At 53.4% G+C, this 26,089-nt stretch overlaps 1 protein-coding gene across 3 annotated transcripts; it reads left to right on the top strand.

Moving 5' to 3' along the window:
* Window positions 1–131: 131 nt before the first annotated feature.
* LOC140909645 (uncharacterized) lies at window positions 132–25,444 on the top strand. 3 transcript variants are annotated; one of them, XM_078852335.1, is made up of 20 exons: window positions 132–926; window positions 1,317–1,419; window positions 1,774–1,902; window positions 5,448–5,609; window positions 5,787–5,976; window positions 6,687–6,789; window positions 7,134–7,256; window positions 9,848–10,012; window positions 10,719–10,908; window positions 11,621–12,584; window positions 13,007–13,112; window positions 13,323–13,418; window positions 14,092–14,196; window positions 14,924–15,121; window positions 20,405–20,569; window positions 21,615–21,783; window positions 22,176–22,278; window positions 22,639–22,761; window positions 23,828–24,235; window positions 24,788–25,444. In XM_078852335.1, the coding sequence occupies exons 1-3, from the start codon at window positions 425–427 to the stop codon at window positions 1,889–1,891; spliced, it is 723 nt and encodes a 240-aa protein (XP_078708461.1). In that variant the 5' UTR covers window positions 132–424; the 3' UTR covers window positions 1,892–1,902; window positions 5,448–5,609; window positions 5,787–5,976; window positions 6,687–6,789; window positions 7,134–7,256; window positions 9,848–10,012; window positions 10,719–10,908; window positions 11,621–12,584; window positions 13,007–13,112; window positions 13,323–13,418; window positions 14,092–14,196; window positions 14,924–15,121; window positions 20,405–20,569; window positions 21,615–21,783; window positions 22,176–22,278; window positions 22,639–22,761; window positions 23,828–24,235; window positions 24,788–25,444. The 3 variants fall into 3 exon arrangements, with proteins under 3 accessions (XP_078708461.1, XP_073195540.2, XP_078708462.1); XM_073339439.2 differs by lacking the exon at window positions 13,323–13,418; XM_078852336.1 differs by lacking the exons at window positions 10,719–10,908; window positions 11,621–12,584; window positions 13,007–13,112; ... (7 more) ...; window positions 23,828–24,235; window positions 24,788–25,444 and adding an exon at window positions 10,393–10,432.
* Window positions 25,445–26,089: the final 645 nt, after the last annotated feature.

Here is a 26,089-nt window from a genome sequence, read left to right as displayed (position 1 = left end):
CAGCCTCTACCCCGATTGGCAGAGGTGGACCTTGACGTGGGGAATGGTTTCCCAGGAGAAGTCTGGACTCCTGGATTCTGTTCCTTCTCTAGCCTGGTTTGGGAGTGTGGCCTGGGATGGCAGGAGGCAGCTGCTTGTCCAAAGTGACAGGTGGTCTTTGTGACTGACCCCAGTGCTGGAAAAGGAGGAGACTCCCCGGGTATTGCTGCACCAGGCATGACGAGGGGGAACGTTGGGAGCAGATGATGCAATGAACTCCTGGCAGTGTGTGTAGATTGCACTCCCTGCACCCCTGTGTGGGGATGAGGAGCTGCTCTGACAGGAACAGGGATGGGGAGGGACAAAAAGGCTGGTTAGTGAGAGGCTGCCTTGAGCCCAGATTCACGCCTGCTCCCCGCTTGGTTCCATTCTGGCCAGGCTCCTGATGATGTTGAGGAAGAAGGCTCTGCAGGTGGCCTCAGAGCCTGAGGGAAGCAGCTGCCATGTTCCCAAGGAGAAGAGCAGTCCTTTCATCCCCTCTGGTGGGGAAGGAGCTCCTGGCCGAGCCAGGAGGTGGAAGCGCCCAGCCTTCTGGTGGAGGAAACCCGATCCCGGCACAAGCACCGAGATGGGAGGGGCAGAGGCCAGGCCGAAATGGAGCTGTCCCAGGATGCGGTTGGGCAGGCAGGACTCAGACAAGGAGGGGAGCCGGGCAGGATGGCTGTGGGGCTTGTTGTGTGGGAAGCACGGGCCCCAGGAGCCCAGCCCTGATTCCCAGCAGGAGGCATTGCCCTGCCCAGTCACTGAGGACGTTCCAGTCTCCCCAGGGCAGAAGGTGGAGGAACCCTGTCCCAGCACCAGCAACTCAGCCCGCCCCCAATGGGACAGCAGCAGCACCTGGGAATCAGGAAGCAGCGAGGCCGAGGTGCGCCGCTGCTTTGTTCCAGGTGAGGAGCCAGGCTGGGCTCAGGAGGGGTGAGGAGGGGACTGTGAACACCCTGGGCCCAGGCACTCGACCAGTGCTGTGGAGATGGGTCCCCAGCCCAGGTGTCTGGCTTGAGCCACATGAACCCCACTGATACTAGATGCTTCCACTTTGGTCCTTGATGCTCCAGGTGGGGGCAGGTGAGTCCAGGACACTGTGGGGGAGGGAGGGTCTCTTTGCTATGGGCTCCTGAAGGAGTTGGGGGCTGAAGGCATCACTGAGAGGGGGAAGTGTGGTTCCTGATCTGCCCTGGGTCCCGCAGGTGGGAAGGGGGCACATTGCCCCTCAATGCCCCTGTCCTTCCCCCGCGTGGCAGCAGGGGTCACCCTGTCCCCTTCTCTCCCTGGTGCAGGGACCACCAGGGATAGGGAGGATGAGGAGGAGGCAGCTGTGGACATGGCCATGAGGAGGCTGCTCTCAAGAACATGCGAAAGCAGTACCAAGGCCGAGAAAAGGTAGAAAGCTTTCCCAGCTGTGCTGGGACTGAGATTGTCCTTCTCCTTCCCATCACCCTGACCCCCTGCAGAGGGTCTTGCCTCTGATGATCCACCAGCTCTAACAGGGACTTTTCTTCACTATGATGTGGGACCCCCAAAATAAGGGTGTTTGTCACAGACCAGCCAGAGTCTCCTCCCCTAACATGCACTGTCCCAGTTCCTGACCCTGTTTGTGTAGGAGGTGTGGGTGATTTGGACAATGGCCGGGTCCCCACTATCCCCCATTCAGGCCCCAGTCCTGCAGCTGGTGTGGGTGGGGCAAAGAGGTCCCTGGCTAACTGTCTCTCTCTCCCCTAACCCCACTCCTGGTAGGTGCAGGATGAGGCCCAGCAGCTCATGTTCCTGCATGCCATCCACCCTGCGTGTCTCGCAGCACAGCAGAGAGAGCAGGACACATTGGAGCCGCACTATTGCAGGGCGGCAGTTGTAGAGATTATTGTGGTGAGTGAGACACAGCGCCCAGCCACTGGAGGGAGGACAGAGACAGGGGAGGGGCAGGGGTCCGTTTCTCACTGTGCTGTGGGGCGCAGGTCCTGGGTACTAAGGCTGTGAAGAAGCTCTCAAGGACAATTTTTTTCAAATAATTTTTATCAGTGATTTGGGAGCAAACATACAATCCCTGCTGATAATACTGTTGGGTGACAAAATACTGGCAGAGTGGTAATTTCTGATGAGGAGAGGGCAGTGATACAGAAGGATCTGGCTCATTTGGCAAACTGGACCCATTCAAAGCAAAGAAATTTGACCAGAGCCAAATGCAAGGTCCTATAGCTAGCAACAGGGCTTGCCGGTCACACCTCCAAAATGGTGAAGTGTGTCGAGGAAAGCAGTGACTCTGAAAGGGTTTTCGGGGCCATAGTGGAGAAGCCTGTCAACATGAGCTCCCAGTGTGATGCTGTGGTGAACAGGGCTAAAGCCATCATTAGACGTGGGAGCAGAGCCGTGAATAGGATAGGGAGGTGACAGAGCATCAGTGAGACTGAGATTGGAATACGGCATCCGGTTTTGGTGTCTTCATTTGAAAAAGATGTTGAGACCTTGGAGCTGGGGCAACAAAGAGCCAGCAAATGTTCTGAGGGCTGGAGAAAAATGCCTTCTAGTGAGCTATTGAAAGAGCTCAACCTGTTTAGCTTATTGAAAGAAGATTGAGAGGTGACTTCATTGAAGTGTTGCTGAGTGTAGCATTGGAAGCAGTCCCTGATGTTTTACTGTCTAGCCGGCTTGCTTCCCAGAATGAACCCTCATTGAGTGGGGTGATCCACAGGGAGTAATTCAAACCTCCAAAGTGTCTGGCCAGCGTCAGGAGATTAGCTGTGCAGGGGAGGGGTGGTTGTGGCAGTGAGATCACAAAGGCCTTTTGCAGGAGCTCAGCCTATTGGTCAAAGGTGATGGGGAGGTGGTGACCTCACAGAGAGATGCTGACATCAGCCAGGCAGGACGGGGGTGCAGGTCCAGGGATACGTCAGAGATCCCTGTGGCTTTGCTTCAGCAAGTCTCCTTCTTGAGGTCTCTCTTTGAGGACTGAGAGAGTATTAGGGTTCACGTACGTGAGCACGAGGAGGAACCTCTTTGAAGTTCCTTTTACTGATTTTACTAGAAAACAGACGTCCCTGTTGAGAAGGTAAGAGCCTCTGAGAGGTTTGGAACCTGTTCAGTCTGATCCATCTGGTGCCAGCTGAAATCTAGGCATGGAAAACTCTAGTTTAAGATGGCAGAATTTTCAGCCGAACACCTAGAATTTTGTCCCTTAGAATCACTGGGGACATTAGGGTGTGTCCTTTTGGTTTTACCCTTCCCTTCATCCCTCCCTCCTTTCTCTTCATCTCTTACTTCTTTTGTCCTTTCCCCTGTTCCCCTCCCACCACCAGGAGGTGTGTGTGTGTGTGTCCTTGGGGGGGTGCTCTGTAGCTCCCATTGTGGGATGTCCACCCAAAAATGTGGGACTGAGATAGTGCTCGGAAAGTGATCCCCACTGGTGACCGAGGCCATCCTTTGGGCTCTCTGGTGAGAACCTGCAGCCTCCCACCCGTCTACCCTGATTGGCTGAGCAGGGGGTTATTGACAGGGAGGAGACTCAGGTCCTTGTTGGTCTCTTTTAAGACCAAGTAAATGCAACCTTTCTGCCCGTCAGAGGTGGCAGCAACAAGGTCCGGGTTCAATATCTAGGGGATCCATTCCAATAACACAATGCAAATCGGCTCGAGCCCCCACCCAGTGACCTGGGACAAGTATATACCACCCCCGCTGGGCGCCTCCAAGAGGCAATACTTCCCCTCTCGCAAGCACCTAGCCTGAGTGTAGCAAAAAGTCTTTTAATAACAGAGAAACAATGTGGCATTATGTTGCGGAAACACCACCAACAGGATTCATAACACAACCCATGAGCAAAAAACCCACCCCAAGCAAATTTGGGCATGCCCTTTCCCTTGGGTTCTTGAGTCCAGCAACCCCAAATCACCCAAAGTCCCAAAAGTCCAATGACCCAAAAGTCTCTGTCCCTGGTCAGGGCAGCCCCAGAGTTCAAAAGTTTATCTGCAGAGCTTTACCTCCCAACCTGGGTGGAGATGGGGGCGGGGGTAAAAGGCACCTTACATGATCTGAAGCTGACCGCCCCACAGCTCCATAGGCCTTCGCTCCTCTCTGCTCCACTCCACCAGCCACCCCACGCACTGCTTTGCTCAGCTTCGCTCCACGGCCCACAAGCAGCTCCCGCCGTCCCGCAAACTTCTCCACAATATATCTTCAGGCTCCCCCACTACTTAACACAACGCTCAGTGATTTCAGCTTTTAGTCAGTTCAGCTCTTTGGTGAATTCAGCTTGTAGTAGGGGAGCCTCAGTACTGGTGCGCTATTAACCCAAAGTGAGCTCAGCTGCCTGTAACTAGACTCCTAATGAAATCAAAATTAGCTCTGACATTCTACAATAGAGAGAGGAAGAAGTGCAATTAACATGTAAGGCCCTCACCAAGGGGCCCATACCACCAAGTATTAATACTTGTCCCCAAACCTCTCTCAATTCACAGAGTTTTGGAACCCATGACCCTTGCCTAGCGAGTGCTACTTAGTTGATGGTGAGTCCCTCCATCATAACAAAAGGCCAAGTACAGTTCCAAGCACAGTTCCCATAATCAGGGTAATAACAATTTATTCTTCCTGCCCCAATAACAGAGACACTGGGGATCCCACAGCAGCCAAAGTGACCATTTGGGCAGCTATTCTGGGCGGGGTGGGTGTGCCTATGCAAATGAGCTCGGCCCCTGAAGTTCTTTTCCACAACTTGCCACACCTCACCACCAGATGTCAGGGCGGAGCTCATCCTGACACTGCTTACATAAATAAGTCATAACCAGTCATGGTTGACAAATTTTGCTGCTTCTCTGCATTAATTGCCTCTGAGCAGTTCATGATTCTCTCTAACATTCTAGTTCTCCTTAAATACTTTCTGAATAATTACTATGAACTGTGGTTGGTCATTTGAGAGCACTTTATTCAGGTCATTCAACGTATGAAATTCCAGGTCCGAAGGTTAGTTTGAAAGTCGGGGCTCTTGGGTCCTATTCCCAACTGAGGTCACACAGCCAGTCTGTGGCAAAGAAAAGTCAATTCTCCTTTCTCAACCTTAGCTTCTCCCTCTTTCAAGTAGGGATAACAATCCGCTCCTGCCTAACTCACGGTGGGGGGAAGATGGGGATCCATTGGAGCGTGTCACTCAGAGCAGTGCATAGTATGAGGTGTCCTATCACGTTTACTCAGATCAGATTATGACCTAATCGAAGAGCTGAAATATTCCATTTTATTTGTATTTTATTCTTTTGAAATTGATAAGAGCAGCAGGCTCCAGGAAGCTGTGTAAAGTGCTGGGATGTCAGGAGCTGGGAGGCGCAGTTCCCCCCCCACCCTCCGGCACTGGGTCAGTGTTCTGCACCCCCTACAGCTGGCTGAGTTAATCCGTCCCTTGGTAATAAGACAGATTCTTCTTTTCACAGCCAGTCGATCGCCCAGTGTCATCACCCTGCCTGGTGTCTCGGCAGAGTAATTCCTCAGGTCACCACCCTTTCCAGACTGCCTTGAGCTTGGAGAATGAGGAGGGCGAGCCAAAGCTGGCCACCCTGAACATCTGACATCCATCTCTCCATCACCTAGAGCAAGTGAGAGGCATTAGGGTTCCTCTGTGGCGTCCCTCGTCTGTCTGGGGAGAGGCAGAAAGAGGGGAGAGAATGCTCTGGCAGGGACAGGGATGGGGAGGGATCAAACAGGGCGGTTAGTGAGAGGCTGCTTTGGGCCCAGACTCACGGCTGTTCCTCGTTCGGTTCCATTCTGGCCAGGCTCCTGAGGATGTTGAGAAAGAAGGCTCTGCAGGTGGCCTCAGAGCCTGAGGGAAGCAGCTGCCATCTTCCCCAGGAGCAGAGGAGTCCCTTTGTCCCCTCTGGCGGGGAAGGAGTTCCCGGCCGAGCCAGGAGGTGGAAGCGCCCAGCCTTCTGGTGGAGGAAACCCGCTCCCAGCACAGGCACTGAGGTGGGAGAGGCACCAGCCAGGCCGAAATGGAGCTGTCCCAGGATGCGGCTGGGCAGGCAGGACCCAACCCAGGAGGGGAGCCGGGCAGGGTGGCCCTGGGGCTTGTTGTTTGGGAATCACGGGCCCCAGAATCCCAGCCCTGATTCCCAGCAGGAGGCATCGCCCTGCCCAGTCACTGAGGACCTTCCAGCCTCCCGAAGGCAGGAGGTGGAGGAACCCTGTCCAAGCACCAGCAGCTCGGCCCGCTCCCCATGGGACAGCAGCAGCGCCGGGGCCTGAGGCAGCAGCCAGGCCGAGGTGCGCCGCTGCTTTGTTCCAGGTGAGGAACCAGGCTGGGCTCAGGGAGGGGTGAGGAGGGGGCTGTGAACACCCTGGGCCCAGGCACTCGACCAGTGCTGTGGGGACGGGTCCCCAGCCCAGGTGTCTGGCTTGAGCCACATGAACCCCACTGATACTAGATGCTTCCACTTTGGTCCTTGATGCTCCAGGTGGGGGCAGGTGAGTCCAGGACACTGTGGGGGAGGGAGGGTCTCTTTGCTATGGGCTTCTGAAGGAGTTGGGGGCTGAAGGCATCACTGAGAGGGGGAAGTGTGGGTCCTGATCTGCCCTGGGTCCCGCAGGTGGGAAGGGGGCACATTGCCCCACCATGCCTATGTCCTTTCCCCTCGTGGCAGCAGGAGTCACCCTGTCCCCTTCTCTCCCTGGTGCAGGGACCTCCAGGGACTCAGAGGACGAGGAGGAGGTAGCCGTGGACATGGCCATGAGGAGGCTGCTCTCAGGAACATCCGAGAGCAGTTCCAAGGCCGAGAAAAGGTAGAAACCTTTCCCAGCTGTGCTGGAACGGAGATTGTCCTGCCCCTTCCCAGCACCCTGACCCCCTGCAGAGCTCTAACAGCTCTAACAGGGACTTTTCTCCTCTATGATCGTGGACCCCCTAAATAGGGGTGTTTGTCACAGACCAGCCAGGGTCTCCTCCCCCAACATGCACTGTCCCAGTTCCTGACCTTGTTTGTGTAGGGGTTGTGGTTGATTTGGACAATGGCTGGGTCCCCACTATCCCCCATTCAGGCCTGAGTCCTGCAGCTGGTGTGGGTGGGGCAGGGAGGTCCCTGGCTAACTGGCTCTCTCTCCCCTAACCCCACTCCTGGTTTGTGCAGGACAAGGCCCAGCAGCTCATGTTCCTGGATGCCATCCACCCCGCGTGATTCGCTACACGGAAGAGAGCACAGGACACATTGGAGTCGCACTGCTGCAAGGCGGCTGTGGTGGAGAGGACTGTGGTGAGCGAGACACAGCGCCCAGCCGCTGGAGGGAGGACAGAGGCATGGGAGGGGAAGGGGTCCTTTTCTCACTGTGCTGTGGGGCGCAGGTTCTGGGTACTAAGGCTCTGAAGAAGATATCAAGGAGGAATTTTTAAAATAATTTTTATCAGTGATTTGAGAGCAAACATACAATCCCTGCTGAGAAGACTGGTGGGTGACAAAATACACTGGTGGGTGACTGGTGGGTGGCAAACTGAACCCATTCAAAGCAAAGAAATTTGACCAGAGCCAAATGCAAGGTCCTATAGCTAGCAACAGGGCATGCCTGTCACACCTCCAGAATGGGGAAGTATATCCAGGAAAGCAGTGACTCTGAAAGGGTTTTCGGGGCCATAGTGGAGAAGCCTGTCATCATGAGCTCCCAGTGTGATTCTGTGGTGAACAGGGCTAAAGCCATCATTAGACGTAGGAGCAGAGCGGTGAGTAGGATAGGGAGGTGACAGACCATGAGTGAGACTGAGATTGGAATACGGCATCCGGTTTTGGTGTCCTCATTTGAAAAAGATGTTGAGACCTTGGAGCTGGGGCATCAAAGAGCCAGCAAATGTTCTGAGGGCTGGAGAAAAATGCCTTCTAGTGAGCTATTGAAGTGTTGAAGTGCCTTAATGGAGAGAAAATATTGGGTATGAAGGGGCTCCTTAATCTAGCAGAGCACGGCATCACGATACCCAATGGCTGGAAGTTGAAAAGAAAGAAATTCATATTTCAAATAAGGAACAAATATTGAACAGCGAGGATGATTCTCCACAGGAACTAGCCACCAAGGAAAGTGGTGGATTCTCCATCTCTTGATGTCTTTAATGAAGACTAGATGCCTACCTGGAATCTGTTTGCCCCGACAGGAGCTATTGTGGTATACAGGAGGCCTGTGATATGCAGGGGTTCAGATGAGATGCTGTAATGGCCTCTTCTGGCCATACAGTCTCCTAATTTCTGAAAAACTGAGTGTAGAATTGGGAGCAGCCTCTGATGTTTTACTGTCTAGCCGGCTTCCTTCCTGGAATGAACCCTCATTGAGTGGGATGATCCACAGGGTACTAGTAGCTGAAACCTCCAAAGTGTCTGGCCAGAAGCAGGACATTAGCTGTGCAGGAGAGGGGTGGGTGTGTCAGAGAGATCACAAAGGCCTTTTGCAGGAGCTCAGCCTATTGGTCAAAGGTGATGGGGAGGTGGTGACCTCACAGAGAGATGCTGACATCAGCCAGGCAGGACAGGGGTGCAGGTCCAGGGAAACGTCAGAGATCCCTGTGGCTTTGCTTCAGCAAGTCTCCTTCTCGAGGTCTCTCTTTGAGGACTGAGAGAGTATTAGGGTTCACGTACGTGAGCACGAGGAGGAACCTCTTTGAAGTTTTCTCCTTTCCTTTTACTGATTTTACTAGAAAACATACGTCCCTGTTGAGAAGGTAAGAGCCTCTGAGAGGTTTGGAACCTGTTCCATTTGATCCATCTGGTGCCAGCTGAAATCTAGGCATGGAAAACACTAGTTTAAGATGGCAGAATTTTCAGCCAAACACCTAGGATTTTGTCCCTTAGAATCACTGGGGACATTAGGGTTTGTCCTTTGGGTGGTTTTACCTTTTCCTCCATCCCTCCCTCCTTTCTCTTCATCTCTTACTTCTTTTGTCCTTTCCCCTGTTCCCTTCCCACCTCCAGGAGAGGGGTGTGTGTGTTTGTGTGTGTCCTGGGGGGTGCTCTGCAGCTGCCATTGTGGGATGTCCACCCAAAAATGTGGGACTGAAATAATGCTCGGACAGTGATCCCCACTGGTGACTGGGGCCATCCTTTGTGCTCTCTGGTGAGAACCTGCAGCCTCCCACCCGTCTACCCTGATTGGCTGAGCAGGGGGTTATTGACAGGGAGGAGACTCAAGTCTTGTTGATCTCCTTTAAGACCAAGGAAATAAGTCATAACCAGCCATATGGTTGACAAATTTTGCTGCTTCTCTGCATTAATTGTCTCTGAGCATTTCATGATTCGCTCTAACATTCTAGTTCTCCTAAAATACTTTCTGAATAATTACTATGAACTGTGGTTGGTCATTTGAGAGCACTTTATTCAGGTCATTCAATGTATGAAATTCCAGGTCCGAAGGTTAGTTTGAAAGTCGGGGCTCTTGGGTCATATTCCCAACTGAGGTCACACAGCCAGTCTGTGGCAAAGACAAGTCAATTCTCCTTTCTCAGCCTTAGCTTCTCCCTCTTTCAAGTAGGGATAACAATCCGCTCCTACCTAACTCAGGGTTGGGGGAACATGGGGATCCATTGGAGCGTGTCACTCGGAGCAGTGCATAGTATGAGGTGTCCTATCACGTTTACTCAGATCAGATTATGACCTAATCGAAGAGCTGAAATATTCTATTTGATTTGTCTTTTATTCTTTTGAAATTGATAAGAGCAGCAGGCTCCAGGAAGGTGTGTAAAGTGCTGGGATGTCAGGAGTGAGAGGTGGGGTTTCCCCCACCCCTCTGCACTAGGGCAGTGTTCTGCACCCCCTGCTGCTGGCTGACTTACTCCGTCCCTTGGCAATAAGACAGATTCTTGTTTTCACAGCCAGTCGATCGCCCAGTGTCATCACCCTTCCTGGTGTCTCGGCAGGGTAATTCCTCAGGTCACCACCCTTTCCAGCCTGCCTTGAGCTTGGAGAATGAGGATGAGGGTGAGCGAAAGCTGGCCACCCTGGACATCTGTCATCCATCTCTTCATCACCTAGAGCAAGTGAGTGGCATTAGGGTTCCTCTGTGGCATTCCCTGTCTGTCTGGGGAGAGGCACAAAGAGGGGAGAGAATGTCTCCGAAAGGAGATCGGATTTGCAAACCGACCCCAGGAGTCCTTCGCTCTCAGTCCAGGGAGGGACTTCTCCAGAACTGTTTCCAGTGTGTTTGGAAAGATCCCAGCAATGGGGCTCCCAGCCCTTCCCTCGTGGGAGACTGTTCCCCAGGCTGAGAGTCTCTGAGCTGGGCCAGATGCTGTGACCTTCTGAGCATGGAAATCAGTGGGAAACAAGGGGACCCAGGGTTTGTTATGCCTAGGAACTTTGACATGGGAAACGGTTTCCCAGGAGAAATCTGGACTCCTGGATTCTGTTCCTTCTGTAGCCCGGACAGGGAGTGTGGCCTGGGACGGCAGGAGGGAGCTGCTCATCCAAAGTGACAGGTGGTCTTTGTGACTGACCCCAGTGCTGGAAAAGGAGGAGACTCCCCGGGTATTGCTGCACCAGAAATGATGAAGGGGAACGTTGGGAGCAGATGATGCAATGAACTCCTGGCAGTTTGTGTAGATTGTACTCCCTGCACCCCTGTGTGGAGAGGAGGAGCTGCTCTGGCAGGGACAGGGATGGGGAGGGACCAAACAGGGCGGTTAGTGAGAGGCTGCTTTGGGCTCAGACTCACGGCTGCTCCTCGCTCGGTTCCATTCTGGCCAGGCTCCTGAGGATATTGAGGAAGAAGGCTCTGCAGGTGGCCCCAGAGCCTGAGGGAAGCAGCTGCCATCTTTCCCAGGAGCAGAGCGGTCCCTTTGTCCCCTCTGGCGGGGAAGGAGTTCCCGGCCGAGCCAGGAGGTGGAAGCGCCCAGCCTTCTGGTGGAGGAAACCCGCTCCCAGCGCAGGCACCGAGGTGGGAGAGACACCAGCGAGGCCGAAATGGAGCTGTCCCAGGATGTGGCTGGGCAGGCAGGACCCAACCCAGGAGGGGAGCCGGGCTGGGTGGCTCTGGGGTTTGTTGTGTGGGAAGCACAGGTCCCAGGAGCTCAGCCCTGATTCCCAGGAGGAGGTATTGCCCTGCCCGGTCACTGAGGACATTCCAGCCTCCCCAGGGCAGAAGGTGAAGGGTCTCTGTCCCAGCACCAGTAACTTGGCCCACTCCCCATGGAACAGCAGCAGCTCCTGGGACTCAGGGAGGGGCGCTGCTGCTTTGTTTCAGCTGAGAAGCCAGGCTGGACTCAGGGAGGGGTGAGGAGGGGACTGTGAGAAGCCACCCTGGGCCCAGGCACTCGACCAGTGCTTTGCGGGCAGATCCCTAGCCCAGGTGTCAGGCCTGAGCCACATAAACCCCACTGATACTAGATGCTTCCACTTTGGTCCTTGATGCTCCAGGTTGGGGCGGGTGAAGCACCACGCAGGAAGTTCAGGACAGTCTGGGGGGCTCTCTTTGCTTTGGGCTCCTGAAGGAGTTGGGGGCTGAAGGCATCACTGAGAGGTGGGAGTGTGGGGTCTGATCCCCCCCCCCGGATCCTAGAGGTGGAGAGGGGGCACATTGCCCCACCATGCCCCTGTCTTTCCTCCGAGTGGAACAGGAGTTAGCCTCCCCACTTCTGTCCCTGGTGCAGGGACCGCCAGGGACTCGGAGGACGAGGAGGAGGAATGGGTGAACGTTGCCATGGAGGAGGCTGCTGTCAAGAACACCCAAGAGCAGTTCAAAGGCCAAGAAAAGTGGAAACAGTCCCCAGCTGTGCTGGAACTGACATTGTCCTGCCCCTTCCCAGCACCCTGACCCCCTGCAGAGCGTCTTGTCTCCGATGATCCACCAGCCGTAACAGGGTCTTTTCTCCACCATCATCTGGGACCCCCAGGATGGGGGTGTTTGTCACACACTAGCCGGGGTCTCCTCCCCCCACAGGCACTGTTCCAGTTCCTGACTCTGCTTGTGTAGGAGTCGTGGGTGATTTGGACTACCCCCCATTCAGGCCTGAGTCCTGCAGCTGGTGTGGGTGGGGCAGGGAGGTCCCTGGCTCACTGGCTTTGTCTCCCCTAACCCCACTCCTGGTGGGTGCAGGACGAGGCCCAGCAGTTCATGTTCCTGCATGCCATCCACCCTGCGTGTCTCGCTGCACAGCAGAGAGAGCGGGACACATTGGAGCCGCACTGCTGCTAGGCGGCTGTTGTAGAGATTATTGTGCTGAGAGAGACACGGCGCCCAGCCGCTGGAGGGAGGACAGAGATATGGGAGGGGCAGGGGTCACCCCGGCCTAATGGATGGGGCATGGTTGGTGCTGGGGGGGGCAGCTGAGGGCAGGGATTGCTGGGGCTGAAGATTGGGGAGAAGAGATGGGAGAAATTCTGAGATTGGTCACTACTGCATAGGAATCGGAGGAGCAGGAGGGAGGTGGGGGGACCTGCGGGCTGTGTGGGGTGCTGGCTGTGTTATGTCCTCACTGAGAAGCGTCAGTCAGGCCCAAATCTCACGCTCCCTTGTCTCCTTTGGGTCTCACAGGAGCTCATTGAGGAGCTGCCTGATATCTCTCCACCCAGCGCCATCCTCACTAACTCCCTGATTCCTGTGGGCAACCTCAGGTACCGAGACCCTCCCCCCGGTTCCCCGAATTCTGGTGCTGCTGAGGCCCCCGGCTGGGAGTCACTGCCCCTCCCACTCCCTGCTCACCTCCCAAGGGTGACTCCTGTGGCAGAGGTGCTGGGAAGGTTCACACTCTCCTGGCTGGGCCGTTCTTTTCCCTCCAGTTACTTTGCAGTGGCTTTGGGGAGAGGCTCACTCCCAGAATCAAATAGAGGAGGGGGCAGCAGGGTCCAGGGAACAGGCTCTATTCCTACCCTGCCACTGTCTGTCTGGGAAACCTTGGCCTTGTCATTCCCTGGCTCGGTGCCTCAGTTTCCATTCTCGCCAGTCTGGGCCTATTTCCCTGCAGTTTCACGTCCGGGTTGGTACCAGTGCCGTCTCCGCACTGCACGGTCTAATACCAGCTCCTCTCTCCTGCCAGCACCACGACAGCTGCCCTGGAGCCAGAGCTAGAGACCCACCTCCTTCGAGCTGCCCCGCATGCCGTCTTCACCCTGGGCACGGAGAAGGACACCACCCACCTCCAGGTAGATCATGCTTAAATCATGGATCGAAGGGCCTGCTGTCATCCTGCCATGAATCCTGGCTAATTGCCTGCAGTGGGATGTGAATGAGGGAGGCCAGGATATGTGTTTTGGGGATCTCACCAGCGCTTCCCAGAGACCCTTCTTCCCATCCTGTGGCAGGTGTAGCCCCAGTTTCCCTAGCTCTGAGCCATGGCTCTCCCTTGCTTGCAGGATCTGCATAGGGTCTTGCCAAACCTCATGGATGCCCTGCTGGGGAACCTGCTGGTAGAGTCCCCAGACAGCGACAGGCTCCACGACATCTTGGAGGTGAGCCCGATGAGAGGAGTGGGGGCAATTTTACCTTAACTCTTCGATCCATTCTCCAGTGTGTCCTCCTAGCTGGGCCCCCAGTGGTCTGTCCTTGGTCAGGGCAGTCAGTGCAATGCAGTGTCGGGCCCTTCCTCCTTGATGGACTGAGGAAGGAGCTGGGACTTCAAGCCAGAGCTCTGCCTGGTTCTGTTGCGCAGTAACCACAGGGCCCCTGGCTGGCTTGGGGAGTGAGAGTCTGAACCCCTCCTATGAGATCCAGAAGATCGTCCTCAGAGAAGAGTCATGGGCTCCTTTCTAGAGAAACAGGAGGACCCCAGAGAATCAGCCCTTCTCTCCAAGGGACCCTGAGATTCCTGGGGGGATTGTGCTCACATTCAGTCCCTTCACCCAACCAAGGACTTGAGAGCCAGGGAGGGAGTATAGGGCGGATGGGACCAGCCCCAACACCAGACATTCTTCCAATCTAGAGAGACAATGACAAGTTGTGACCTGCAGGATACAAGCATAGTCCTGGGGGCAACAATCCCTTTCTAAAGCCCTGTAATCAAAGAATTAGATATTCCACCCTGCGCACAATGTCTCAGCTCTCTGGGGATGCGGGACGCGGGGGTCGCATTTGCACAATACGTGTACCTGCCCATTGATCCTGAGCTGCCTCCTTTTCCCGCAGCCCATGAACTACTGGATCATGTCCAGGGTGTCGCAGGAGAGAGCCAGGGCTAATAGGAGCAGCACAGCCCTCCTCAGATTCACCATCACCCTCCCTGAGTTAGATGTAAGTGACCTGTGACCCCAGCTTCCTGACTCCAGGCATAGGTGGGCTGGCTCCAACTGGCTGTAGGATCTGGTGCTGCAGGGGCTGTGGGTTAGGAGTGTTCCTCTTGGGGAGGCAGAGTGAGAGCAGAGAATGAGCTTGGCTTGAGTCCATTACTTCTTGTCCTGGTAAGTGGTGACTCTGGGCTTTTAAGGGGACCATGCTCTAGGCTCATGCCTTCGTGTCATCCTGGAGCAGCTGGGGAAGCAAGTCCTCATGGAGGGCCCTGCCCACATCCCTGTGCTCCAGGCTCCCTTGGGAGCAGAGGAAATTAAGGGTCTAGCTCTAGCTTCTATCCTCTAGCATTTCCTGCAGAGGGGCTGAGGGGAAGGAGAGTCCTGTCCCAGGGGGGACTGGGAGCTGACAGGGAAATGCTGATGGAGTCCCCTCTCCCTCTCCCTTCCATTAGAACGCAGCAGAATTCCCCAGGATGGGTCACCATGTGGCAGAGCTGGCTCTGTTCATCAGTGACCCAGCCAAGGACATGAGCTGGCAGGCCAGGGAGGGGGTTTACCGGCTCTACCAGCTGCTGCTGCACCAGACGGGTAAGGAACCCAGCTGGGAAAAGGCACCCCATAGAAGAGTGAGACTGGGACCCCAGGCAGTTTCTCTCAGACTGACCCCGTCTGGATGTTGAGTCTCTCTGTATCTCCGTTCTTCACCACTTCCTGCAATTCTGTTGGGCCAGGCACGCAGCGAGGACTCTGCCCACTGTGCAGCCACCAATGGGATTGGAAGGACACAAGCACGGCAACCAGAATGACAGATGTGGGTGTGTGTCTCTTTCCCGGGGCTGACCATCCATGAGGCCAAAGACCTGTGGTGCTGGGCCTGGCACCAGGAGAGCAGGCTTCTGGGCTACAGGAACACAGCCAGGGTCGGGGAGGTAAGGACACTCTGCCAGGGCATGAGACAGCTCAGGGAGTTGAGGGGGGCAGTGGCTGGGTCCTCTGCAGTGGCTGCCTCGTGGATGCGGCAGAACACTAAACCCTGGTGCAACAGGAGCAGGTCATCCCTTCCCTCAGGCAGTTGCTGAGGGAGAGATCCTGCCTTCCTTCAGAGCCTTCAAGGTAGAGGTCCTTCCTCTTGCCTGGTCTGCCCACAAGTCCTCGTCCAGTCTGTGCACCCCGTGCAGGTGTGATGGAGCTGGGCTGGCTGAGGCCAGAGCAGCTCCTTAACCCCTTCTTCCCGAATGTGGGGTTTGTATTCCCCATCACAAGTCCACACAGAGGGGAAAAAACCTTGAAGATACAGCTTTTCATACTGTTAATGGCTAAAAGGCCTAGCAGGCCTGAGTTCGTATTTTGCCAAGGAGAGCTTTTTGTTATCTTGCAGACGCGGATCTAATGCTGCAGATGCATATTTTGGGTAGCGAATTATTATCTCATGAAGCAGTGACAATGTAAATTTTGAATCCTTTTTTATCCTGGCTTCTCTTTAACTCCTTGGAAGGCGACTTTAGATGATGCTTCGTGCAGCAGGCATTCTTTTGCCCTGTGTCTTCCGGGCTTTTCTGTTGCTGGATTCGAGAGGAGGGTTGGTGAGAATCCACTCTGCTGCCTGCAGAACGCTGCATTCTAACCAAAAGTATATTACTTTGGGTCCTGATTTTGTTCTGCTCCCGGAAGGTGAAGTTTGGAAGTTTTTGATGGAGCATGAAACAAAGTGAGAGTCAGTACTGGGAAAAGTCCCCAAAAGACGACTTGAGCCTACCCTGCATCAGCCAGATCCAGCCTCTTAATTTCTTTGGTATTGATTAAAAGTAAAATCAATGTTACTCACACACCTGCATAGGGTGTTTATGTGTGATTCCTCCAAGGGCAGAAATGAGATGGAGTGTACTTGAGACTTTATGAGTGATATCGACCCATTCCACAAAGTTGGAAATCATGGCCTTGTGGACAGACAGAAAGGAAAGTGGGTTATTCTTTCTTCCTCTCCCCATGGCAATATAATGAAAATATCCTCTATTTCATTCCATTGGAAGACACTTCCAGACCTGCTGTGTCAAGCCTGCTGCCTGGGACAGTGGGTGCTACAAGTGGCCAGCAGTGGGCCAGAATGAGGAGAACCATGCAGTAGTTTTTGGAGATGGGGCAGTGAGGAACAAGGAGCACCTTGCTTTCAAAAGAGCCAAGGAGGAAAGGGATCATGAGAACAGCCCACGAGGTTAAGAAATGGCGGGGAGAGCCTCTTTCCTCCATGGGACATTCCATTTTCCCTCTGTGGGCAGTCTATGTTTCTATTGGCTCCTTCCGATTATGCATTCGTGATATAAACTCACTGGGTGACCTAGGAGTTAACTTATTTCCCCCTTACGGCATCAGTCTTCTCCCCTATCAAATCTACCCTGGGGAAGAAGACCAGGAGCCCTGACAATCACCTTCACCTGTGGGTGTCTGGCCCTGGAAGCCTAACCCAAGTGGACTGTCTGCCCCGTCACCTGAACTAACATGTCGTTCCCTCCTAGGGTCTTGTCCTAAGTTCTCAGCCTGTCCCCTAGCTGGCTTGTCCCTGACCTTACAAGGACTATCCAAGCCCCTCCCATGCCTACGCCCCTTGGGGTCTCTCTCCTGGCTGAGCACAGGCTGCCCTTATATCTCTCAAGAGGCCTGAGTCTGAGTCATATACTGCTTCTTGTCACGTGACCCGCACACTTATTCCCTTCACCCTAGGGAGCTGCATAACCTGGGCTAGGTGCAGTTCAGCTCAAACCCCTTTCCTGGCCATGTCACCCTGAGACAGGTTGAAACCGGAAAGCTGTGGGCTAACAGCAACTTCTTCCTCTCAAAGGTGCTGACGACACAATGGAAGAGGAAATCCTTTGGCCCGTATAACTCAGGCCCTAGAATGTCACCAAGTGGTTCCTTCCGCCAACCATAAAATGGAACTGAGCAAGACCACATCTTTTGGAATGACATCCACGTGTATTAGAGCCAGCTGGCTAACAGAAAATCTTTCTTCTGCAGTGACGTGGGGTTAAGGGACATGGAGGAAAAGCCAAGGAGGCTGTGACCAAAGTTAGAGTAGCGAGGCCAGGATAAGCGGGGCTAGGTCCCAGGACTGGCTATCAGAAGACCTGCCATTTTGTATTCCTGCATTTGGGCTTATGAGTGAGTGTCTTCAATGCTGAGTGCCTCGGTTTCCCCAACTATCAAATAGAGCAAATCAAGGTTTTGTTGGTTCTCCCTATGTTAGAGGGTGGGAAACCGAGACACCGTTGGGACCTGTCTACAACACAGGCCTGTAGTGCATTTGTAAGCTGCTGACCCCCACATGTTTTTCAGAGCCTATGGACAGCACAGGTCTTAAAGGTGTGTTTGTTCTCTGCTTCTCCACTATGTACCAGCAGGGCTGGACGGCCTTTTCTCACTGTGCTGTGGGGAGGAGGTCCTGGGTACAAAGGCTCTGAAGAAGCTCTCAAGGACAAATTTTTTAAAATAATTTTTATCAGTGATTTGGGAGCGAACATACAATCCCTGCTGAGAAGACTGATGGGTGACAAAGTACTGGCAGCATGGTAATTACCAATGAGGAGAGGACAGTGATGCAGAGGGATCTGGCTCATTTGGTAAACTGGACCCATTCAAAGCAAAGAAATTTGAACAGAGCCAAATGCAAGGTCCTGTAGCTAGCAACAGGGCATGCCGGTCACACCTCCAGAATGGGGAAGTGTGTCGAGAAAAGCAGTGACTCTGAAAGGGATTTTGGGGCCAAAGTGGAGAAGCTCGTCAACATGAGCTCCCAGTGTGATGCTGTGGTAAACAGGGCTAAAGCCATCATTAGACGTAGGAGCAGAGCGGTGAGTAGGATAGGGAGGTGACAGAGCATGAGTGAGAATGAGATTGGAATACGGCATCCGGTTTTGGTGTCCTCATTTGAAAAAGATGTTGAGACACTGGAGCTGGGGCATCAAAGATCCACCAAATGTTCTGAGGGCTGGAGAAAAGTGCCTTCTAGTGAGCTATTGAAAGAGCTCAACCTGTTTAGCTTATTGAAAGAAGATTGAAAGGTGACTTCATTGAAGTGTTGAAGTGCCTTAATGGAAAGAAAATATTGGCTATGAAGTGGCTCGTTAATCTAACAGAGCACGGCATCACAAGACCCAATGGCTGGAAGGTGAAAAGAGAGAAATTCATATTTCAAATAAGGAACAAATATTCAACAGCGAGGAAGATTCACCACAGGAATTAGCCGCCAAGGAAAGTGGTGGATTCTCCATCTCTTGATGTCGTTTAATGAAGACTAGATGCCTTTCTGGAATGTGTTTGTCCCAAAAGGAGCTATTGTGGTCTACAGAAGGCCTGTGATATGCAGGGGGTCAGATGAGATGCTGTAATGGCCTCTTCTGGCCATACAGTCTCCTAATTTCTGAAAAACTGAGTGTAGCATTGGAAGCAGCCTCTGATGTTTTACTGTCTAGCCGGCTTGCTTCCCAGAATGAACCCTCATTGAGTGGGGTTATCCACAGGTAGTAATTCAAACCTCCAAAGTGCCTGGCCAGCGTCAGAAGATTAGCTGTGCAGGGGCGGGGTGGTTGTGGCAATGAGATCACAAAGGCCTTTTGCAGGAGCTCAGCCTATTGGTCAAAGGTGATGGGGAGGTGGTGACCTCACAGAGAGATGCTGACATCATCCAGACAGGACAGGGGCACAGGGCCAGGGAAACGTCAGAGATCCCCGTGGCTTTGCTTCAGCAAGATTCCTACTCAAGGTCTCTCTTTGAGGACCGAGAGAGTATTTGGGTTTACGTTCTTGAGCGTGAGGAGAAATCCCCTTGGAGTTTCCTCCTTTTCTTTTACAGATTTTACGAGAAAACAGATGTTCCTGTTGAGAAGGTAAGAGCCTCTGAGAGGTTTGGAACCTGTTCAGTCTGATCCATCTGGTGCCAGCTGAAATCTAGGCATGGAAAACACTAGTTTAAGGTGGCAGAATTTTATTCCCCACCTAGGATTTTGTCCCTGAGAATCACTGGGGAGATTATGGTGTGTCCTTTTGGTTTTACCTTTTCCTCCATCCCTCCCTCCTTTCTCTTCATCTCTTACTTCTCTTGTCCTTCCCTCTGTTCCCCATCCCACCACCAGGAGAGGGGTATGTGTATGTGTGTGTCCGGGGGTGCTCTGCAGTTCCCATTCTGGGATGTCCCCCAAAAATGTGGGACTGAAATAGTGCTCGGACAGTGATCCCCACTGGTGACCGGGGCCATCCTTTGGGCTCTCTGGTTAGAACCCGCAGCCTACCTCCCCTCTACCCTGATTGGCTGAGTAGGGGATTATTAACAGGGAGTTGACTCAGATCCTTGTTGGTCTCTTCTAAGACCAAGTAAATAAGACCTAACCAGTCATATGGTTGACAAATTTTGCTGCTTCTCTGCATTAATGTTTTCTGAGCAGTTCATGATTCGCTCTAACATTCCAGTTCTTCTAAAATACTTTGTGAATAATTCTTTGAACTGTGGTTGTTCATTTGAGAACACTTTATTCAGGTCTCAGAGTAACAGCCGTGTTTGTCGGTATTCGCAAAAAGAAAAGGAGTGCTTGTTGCACCTTACAGACTAACCATATTATTTGAGCATAAGCTTTCGTGAACTACAGCTGACTTCATCAGATGCTGTAGCTCACGAAAACTTATGCTCAAATAAATTGGTTAGTCTCTAAGGTGCCACAAGTACTCCTTTTCTTTATTCAGGTCATTCAATGTATGAAATTCAAGATGCAATGGTTAGTCTGAAAGTCTGGGCTCTTGGGTCCTATTCCCAACTCTGCCACTGACTGGCTGTGTGACCTAAGACAAGTCAATTCTCCTTTCCCAGCCTTAGCTTCTCCCTCTTTCAAGTAGGGATAAGAATCCGCTCTTACCTACCTCACGGTGCGGGGAGGATGGGGATCCATTGGAGAGTATTAGTTGGAGCAGGAGATAATAAGAGGTGTCCTATCACGTTTACTCAGATCAGATTATGACCTAATCGAAGAGCTGAAATATTCTATTTGATTTGTATTTCATTATTTTGAAATTGATAAGAGCACCAGGCTCCAGGAAGGTGTGTAAAGTGCTGGGATGTCAGGATCTGGGAGGCGCTGTCTCCCCTGCACTACGGCAGTGTTCTGCACCCCCTGCTGCTGGCTGAGCTACTCCATCTCTTGGCAATAAGACAGACTCTTTCTTCACAGCTAGTCGATCACCCAGTGTCACCACCCTGTCTGCTGGCTCGGCAGGGTAATTCCTCAGGTCACCACAGTTTCCAGCCTGCCTTGGGCTTGGAGAATGAGGAGGTGGGAGAGCAACAGCTTGCAACCATGGACATCCACTATGCATCGCTTTATCACCTAGAGCAAGTGAGTGGAATTAGGGTTCCTCTGTGGCATCCCCCGTCCGTCTGGAGAGAGGCAGAAAGAGGGTGAGAGAATCTCTCCGAAAGGAGATCTGATTTGCAAAGCGACCCCAGGAGTCCCTCGCTTTCAGTCAGGGGAGGGGCTTCTCCAGAGCCATCTCCAGTGTGTTTGGAAAGGTCCCAGCAATGGGGCTCCCAGCCCTTCCCTTGTGGGAGACTGTTCCCAAAGCTGAGAGTCTCTGAACTGGGCTAGACCCTGTGAGCTGCTGAGCATGAAATCAGTGGGAAACAAGGAGACCCTGGGCTTGCTATGCCTAGGGACTTTGACGTGGGGAATGGTTTCCCAGGAGAAATCTGGACTCCTGGATTCTGTTCCTTCTCTAGCCTGGAGCGGGAGTGTGGCTTGGGACAGCAGGAGGGAGCTGCTTGTCCAAAGTGACAGGTGGTCTTTGTGACTGACCCCAGTGCTGGAAAAGGAGGGGACTCCCGGGTATTGCAGCACCAGGAACGATGAAGGGGCACGTTGGGAGCAGATGATGCAATGAACTCCTGGCAGTGTGTGTAGATTGCACTCCCTGCACCCCTGTGTCGGGAGGAGGAGCTGCTCTGTCAGGGACAGGGATGGGGAGGGACCAAACAGGGCGGTTAGTGAGAGGCTGCCTTCGGCCCAGATTCACGGCTCCTCCTCGCTCGGTTCCATTCTGGCCAGGCTCCTGAGGATGTTGAAAAAGAAGGCTCTGCAGGTAGCCCCAGAGCCTGAGGGAAGCAGCTGCCATCTTCCCCAGGAGCAGAGGAGTCCCTTTGTCCCCTCTGGCGGGGAAGGAGTTCCCGGCCGAGCCAGGAGGTGGAAGCGCCCAGCCTTCTGGAGGAGGAAACCTGTTCCGGATGCAGGTGGTGAGGTGGGAGGGGCACCAGCTAGCCTGAAATGGAGCTGTCCCAGGATGTGTCTGGGCAGGCAGGATTCAGCCGAGTAGGGGAGCCGGGCAGGGTGGCTCTGGGGTTTGTTGTGTGGGAAGCACGGGCCCCAGAATTCCATCCCTGATTCCCAGCAGGAGGCATCGCACTGCCCAGTCACTGAGGACGTTCCAGCCTCCCGAAGGCAGGAGGTAGAGGAACCCTGTCCAAGCATCAGCAGCTCGGCCCGCTCCCCATGGGACAGCAGCAGCGCCGGGGCCTGAGGCAGCAGCCAGGCCGAGGTGCGCCGCTGCTTTGTTCCAGGTGAGGAACCAGGCTGGGCTCAGGGAGGGGTGAGGAGGGGGCTGTGAACACCCTGGGCCCAGGCACTCGACCAGTGCTGTGGGGACGGGTCCCCAGCCCAGGTCGTCTGGCTTGAGCCACATGAACCCCACTGATACTAGATGCTTCCACTTTGGTCCTTGATGCTCCAGGTGGGGGCGGGTGAGTCCAGGACACTGTGGGGGAGGGAGGGTCTCTTTGCTATGGGCTCCTGAAGGAGTTGGGGGCTGAAGGCATCACTGAGAGGGGGAAGTGTGGTTCCTGATCTGCCCTGGGTCCCGCAGGTGGGAAGGGGGCACATTGCCGCACCATGCCCCTGTCCTTCCCCTGCGTGGCAGCAGGAGTCACCCTGTTCCCTTCTCTCCCTGGTGCAGGGACCTCCAGGGACTCAGAGGACGAGGAGGAGGTAGCCGTGGACATGGCCATGAGGAGGCTGCTCTGAACAACATCTGAGAGTAGCTCCAAGGCTGAGAAAAGGTAGAAACCTTTCCCAGCTGTGCTGGAACTGAGATTGTCCTACCCCTTCCCAGCACCCTGACCCCCTGCAGAGCGTTTTGTCTCTGATGATCCACCAGCTCTAACAGGGATTTTTCTCCACTATAATCTGGGACCCCCGAAATAGGGTTGTTTGTCACAGACCAGCCAGAGTCTCCTCCCACAACATGCACCTTCCCAGTTCCTGACCCTGTTTGTGTAGGAGGTGTGGGTGATTTGGATAATGGCTGGGACCCCACTGTCCCCCATTCAGGCCTGAGTCCTGCAGCTGGTGTGGGTGGGGCAGGGAGGTCCCTGGCTAACTGTCTCTCTCTCCCCTAACCCCACTCCTGGTGGGTGCAGGATGAGGACCAGCAACTCATGTTCCTGCATGCCATCCACCCTGCGTTTCTCCCTGCACAGCAGAGAGCACAGGACACATTGGAGCCGCACTGCTTTAAGGTCGCTGTGGTGGAGAGAATTATGGTGAGCGAGTCACAGCGCCCAGCCGCTGGAGGGAGGACAGAGACAGGGGAGGGGCAGGGGTCCGTTTCTCACTGTGCTGTGGGGCGCTGGTCCTGGGTACTAAGCCTCTGAAGAAGCTCTCAAGGACAAATTTTTTAAAAAAAATTTTATCAGTGATTTAGGAGCAAACATACAATCCCTGCTGATAATATTGATGGGTGACAAAATACTGGCAGCGTGGTAATTACTGATGAGGAGAGGGCAGTGATACAGAAGGATCTGGCTCATTTGGCAAACTGGACCCATTCAAAGCAAGGAAATTTGACCAGAGCCAAATGCAAGGTCCTATAGCTAGCAACAGGGCATGCCGGTCACACCTCTGGAATGGGGAAGTGTGTCCAGGAAAGCAGTGACTCTGAAAGGGTTTTCGGGGCCACAGTGGAGAAGCCCGTCAACATGAGCTCCCAGTGTGATGTTGTGGTGAACAGGGTAAAGGCATCATTAGACGTAGGAGCAGAGCCGTGAGCAGGATAGGGAGGTGACACAGCATCAGTAAGCCCTGGTCTACCCTAGGAGTTGAGGTCGAATTTAGCAGTGTTAAATCGATTTAAACTTGCACCTGTCCACATGACGAAGCCCTTTTTTTCGACTTAAAGGGCTCTTAAAATCAATTTCCTTACTCCACCCCCGACAAGGGGATTAGCGCTGAAATCGACCTTGCTGGGTCAAATTTGGGGTACTGTGGACACAGTTAGACAGTATTGCCCTCCGTGAGGTATCCCAGAGTGCTCCATTGTGACCGTTCTGGACAGCACTCTCAACTCAGATGCACTGGCCAGGTAGACAGGAAAAGGCCCACGAAGTTTCGAATTTCAATTTCCAGTTTGTCCAGCGTGGCAAGCTGCAGGTGACCATGCAGAGCTCATCAGCAGAGGTGACCATGATGGAGTCCCAGAATTGCAGAAGAGCCCCAGCATGGACCAAACAGGACGTACGGGATCTGATCGCTGTATGGGGAGAGGAATCCGTGCTATCAGAACTACGTTCCAGTTTTCGAAATGCTAAAACATTTTTCAAATTCTCCCAGGGCATGAATGACAGAGGCCATGACAGGGACCTGAAGCAGTGCCGCGTGAAACTTAAGGAGCTGAGGCAAGCCTACCAGAAAACCAGAGAGGCAAACGGCCGCTCCATGTCAGAGCCGAAAACATGCTGCTTCTATGATGAGCTGCATGCCATTTTAGGGGGTTCAGCCACCACTACCCCAGCCGTGTTGTTTGACTCCTTCAATGGAGATGGAGGCAACACGGAAGCAGGTATTGGGGATGAAGAAGATGATGATGATGAGGTTGTAAATAGCTCACAGCAAGCAAGCAGAGAAACCAGTTTTCCCGACAGTTAGGAACTGTTTCTCACCCTGGACCTGGAGCTAGTACCCCCCCCCAAACCCACCCAAGGCTGCCTCCCAGACCTACCAGGCAGAGAAGGACCTCTGGTGAGTTTACCTTTTAAAATACTATACATGGTTTAAAAGCAAGCATGTTGAATGAAAAATTTGCCCTGGCATTCGCGGCTCTCCTGGATGTACTCCCAAAGCCTTTGCAAAAGGTTTCTGGGGAGGGCAGCCTTATTCCATCCACCATGGTAGGACACTTTACCACTCCAAGCCAGTAGCACGTACTCGGGAATCATTGTAGAACAAAGCATTGCAGTGTATGTTTGCTGGCGTTCAAAAAAATCCGTTCTTTATCTCTCTGTGTTATCCTAAGAAGAGTGATCTTATTCATGGTCACCTGGTTGAAATAGGGTGCTTTTCTTAAGGGGACATTCAGAGGTGCCCATTCCTGCTGGGCTGTTTGCCTGTGGCTGAACGAAATGTTCCCCACTTTTAGCCACGCGCTGGGGGGAGGCAAAATGCGACCTTGTAACGAAAGTACATGTGCTATGTATATAATGTTAACAGCAAGGTTTACCGTGAAAGAGTGTACCCATTGTTCTATAAAATGTGTCTTTTTAAATACCACTCTCCCTTTTTTTTCTCCACCAGCTGCATGTGTTTCAAGGATCACAGGATCTTCTCCTTCCCAGAAGCTAGCGAAGATTAGAAGGCGAAAAAAACGCACTCACGATGAAATGTTCTCTGAGCTCATGCTGTCCTCCCACACTGACGGAGCACAGACGAATGCGTGGAGGCAGACAATGTCAGAGTGCAGGAAAGCACAAAATGACCGGGAAGAGAGGTGGCGGGCTGAAGAGAGTAAGTGGCGGGCTGAAGAAAGGGCTGAAGCTGAAAGGTGGCGGCAGCGTGATGAGAGGAGGCAGGATTCAATGCTGAGGCTGCTGGAGGATCAAACTAATATGCTCCAGCATATGGTTGAGCTGCAGGAAAGACAGCAGGAGCACAGACTGCCGCTACAGCCCCTGTGTAACCAACCGCCCTCCTTCCCAAGTTCCATAGCCTCCACACCCAGACGCCCAAGAACGCGGTGGGGGACCTCTGGCCACCCAGCCACTCCACCCCAGAAGATTGCCCAAGCAACAGAAGGCTGGCATTCAATAAGTTTTAAAGTTTTAAACTTTTAAAGTGCTGTGTGGCCTTGTCCTTCCCTCCTCCACCACCCCTCCTGGTGCTTCTCTCCTCCACCACCCCTCCTGGGCTACCTTGGCAGTTATCCCCCTATTTGTGTGATGAATGAATAAAGAATGCATGAATGTGAAGCAACATTGTCTTTATTGCCTCTGCAAGGGGTGATCAAAGGGAGGAGGGGAGGGTGGTTAGCTTACAGGGAAGTAAAGTGAACCAAGGGGCAGGGGGTTTCATCAAGGAGAAACAAACAGAACTGTCACACCGTAGCCTAGCCAGTCATGCATCTGGTTTTCAAAGCTTCTCTGATGTGCACCGCTCCCTCCTGTGCTCTTCTAACCGCCCTGGTGTCTGGCTGTGCGAAACCAGCGGCCAGGCGATTTGCCTCAGCCTCCCACCCCGCCAGAAACGTCTCCCCCTTACTCTCACAGATATTGTGGAGCGCAGAGCAAGCAGTAATAACAATGGGAATATTGGTTTTGCTGAGGTCTAACCGAGTCAGTAAACTGCGCCAGCGAGCTTTTATAAGTCCAAATGCACATTCTACCACCATTCTGCACTTGCTCAGCCTGTAGTTGAACAGCTCCTGACTACTGTCCAGGCTGCCTGTGTACGGCTTCATGAGCCATGGCATTAAGGGGTAGGCTGGGTCCCCAAGGGTAACGATAGGCATTTCAACATCCCCAAGGGTTATTTTCTGGTCTGGGAATAAAGTCCCTTCCTGCAGCTTTTGAAACAGACCAGAGTTCCTGAAGATGCGAGCTT

The sequence above is a fragment of the Lepidochelys kempii genome, chromosome 3 (genome assembly GCF_965140285.1).
Source record: "Lepidochelys kempii isolate rLepKem1 chromosome 3, rLepKem1.hap1, whole genome shotgun sequence".
NCBI classification, from domain to species: Eukaryota; Metazoa; Chordata; order Testudines; family Cheloniidae; genus Lepidochelys; species Lepidochelys kempii.
The sequence above is the reverse complement of the archived record's forward strand: the minus strand, read 5'-3'. Positions and strand labels throughout refer to the sequence as shown.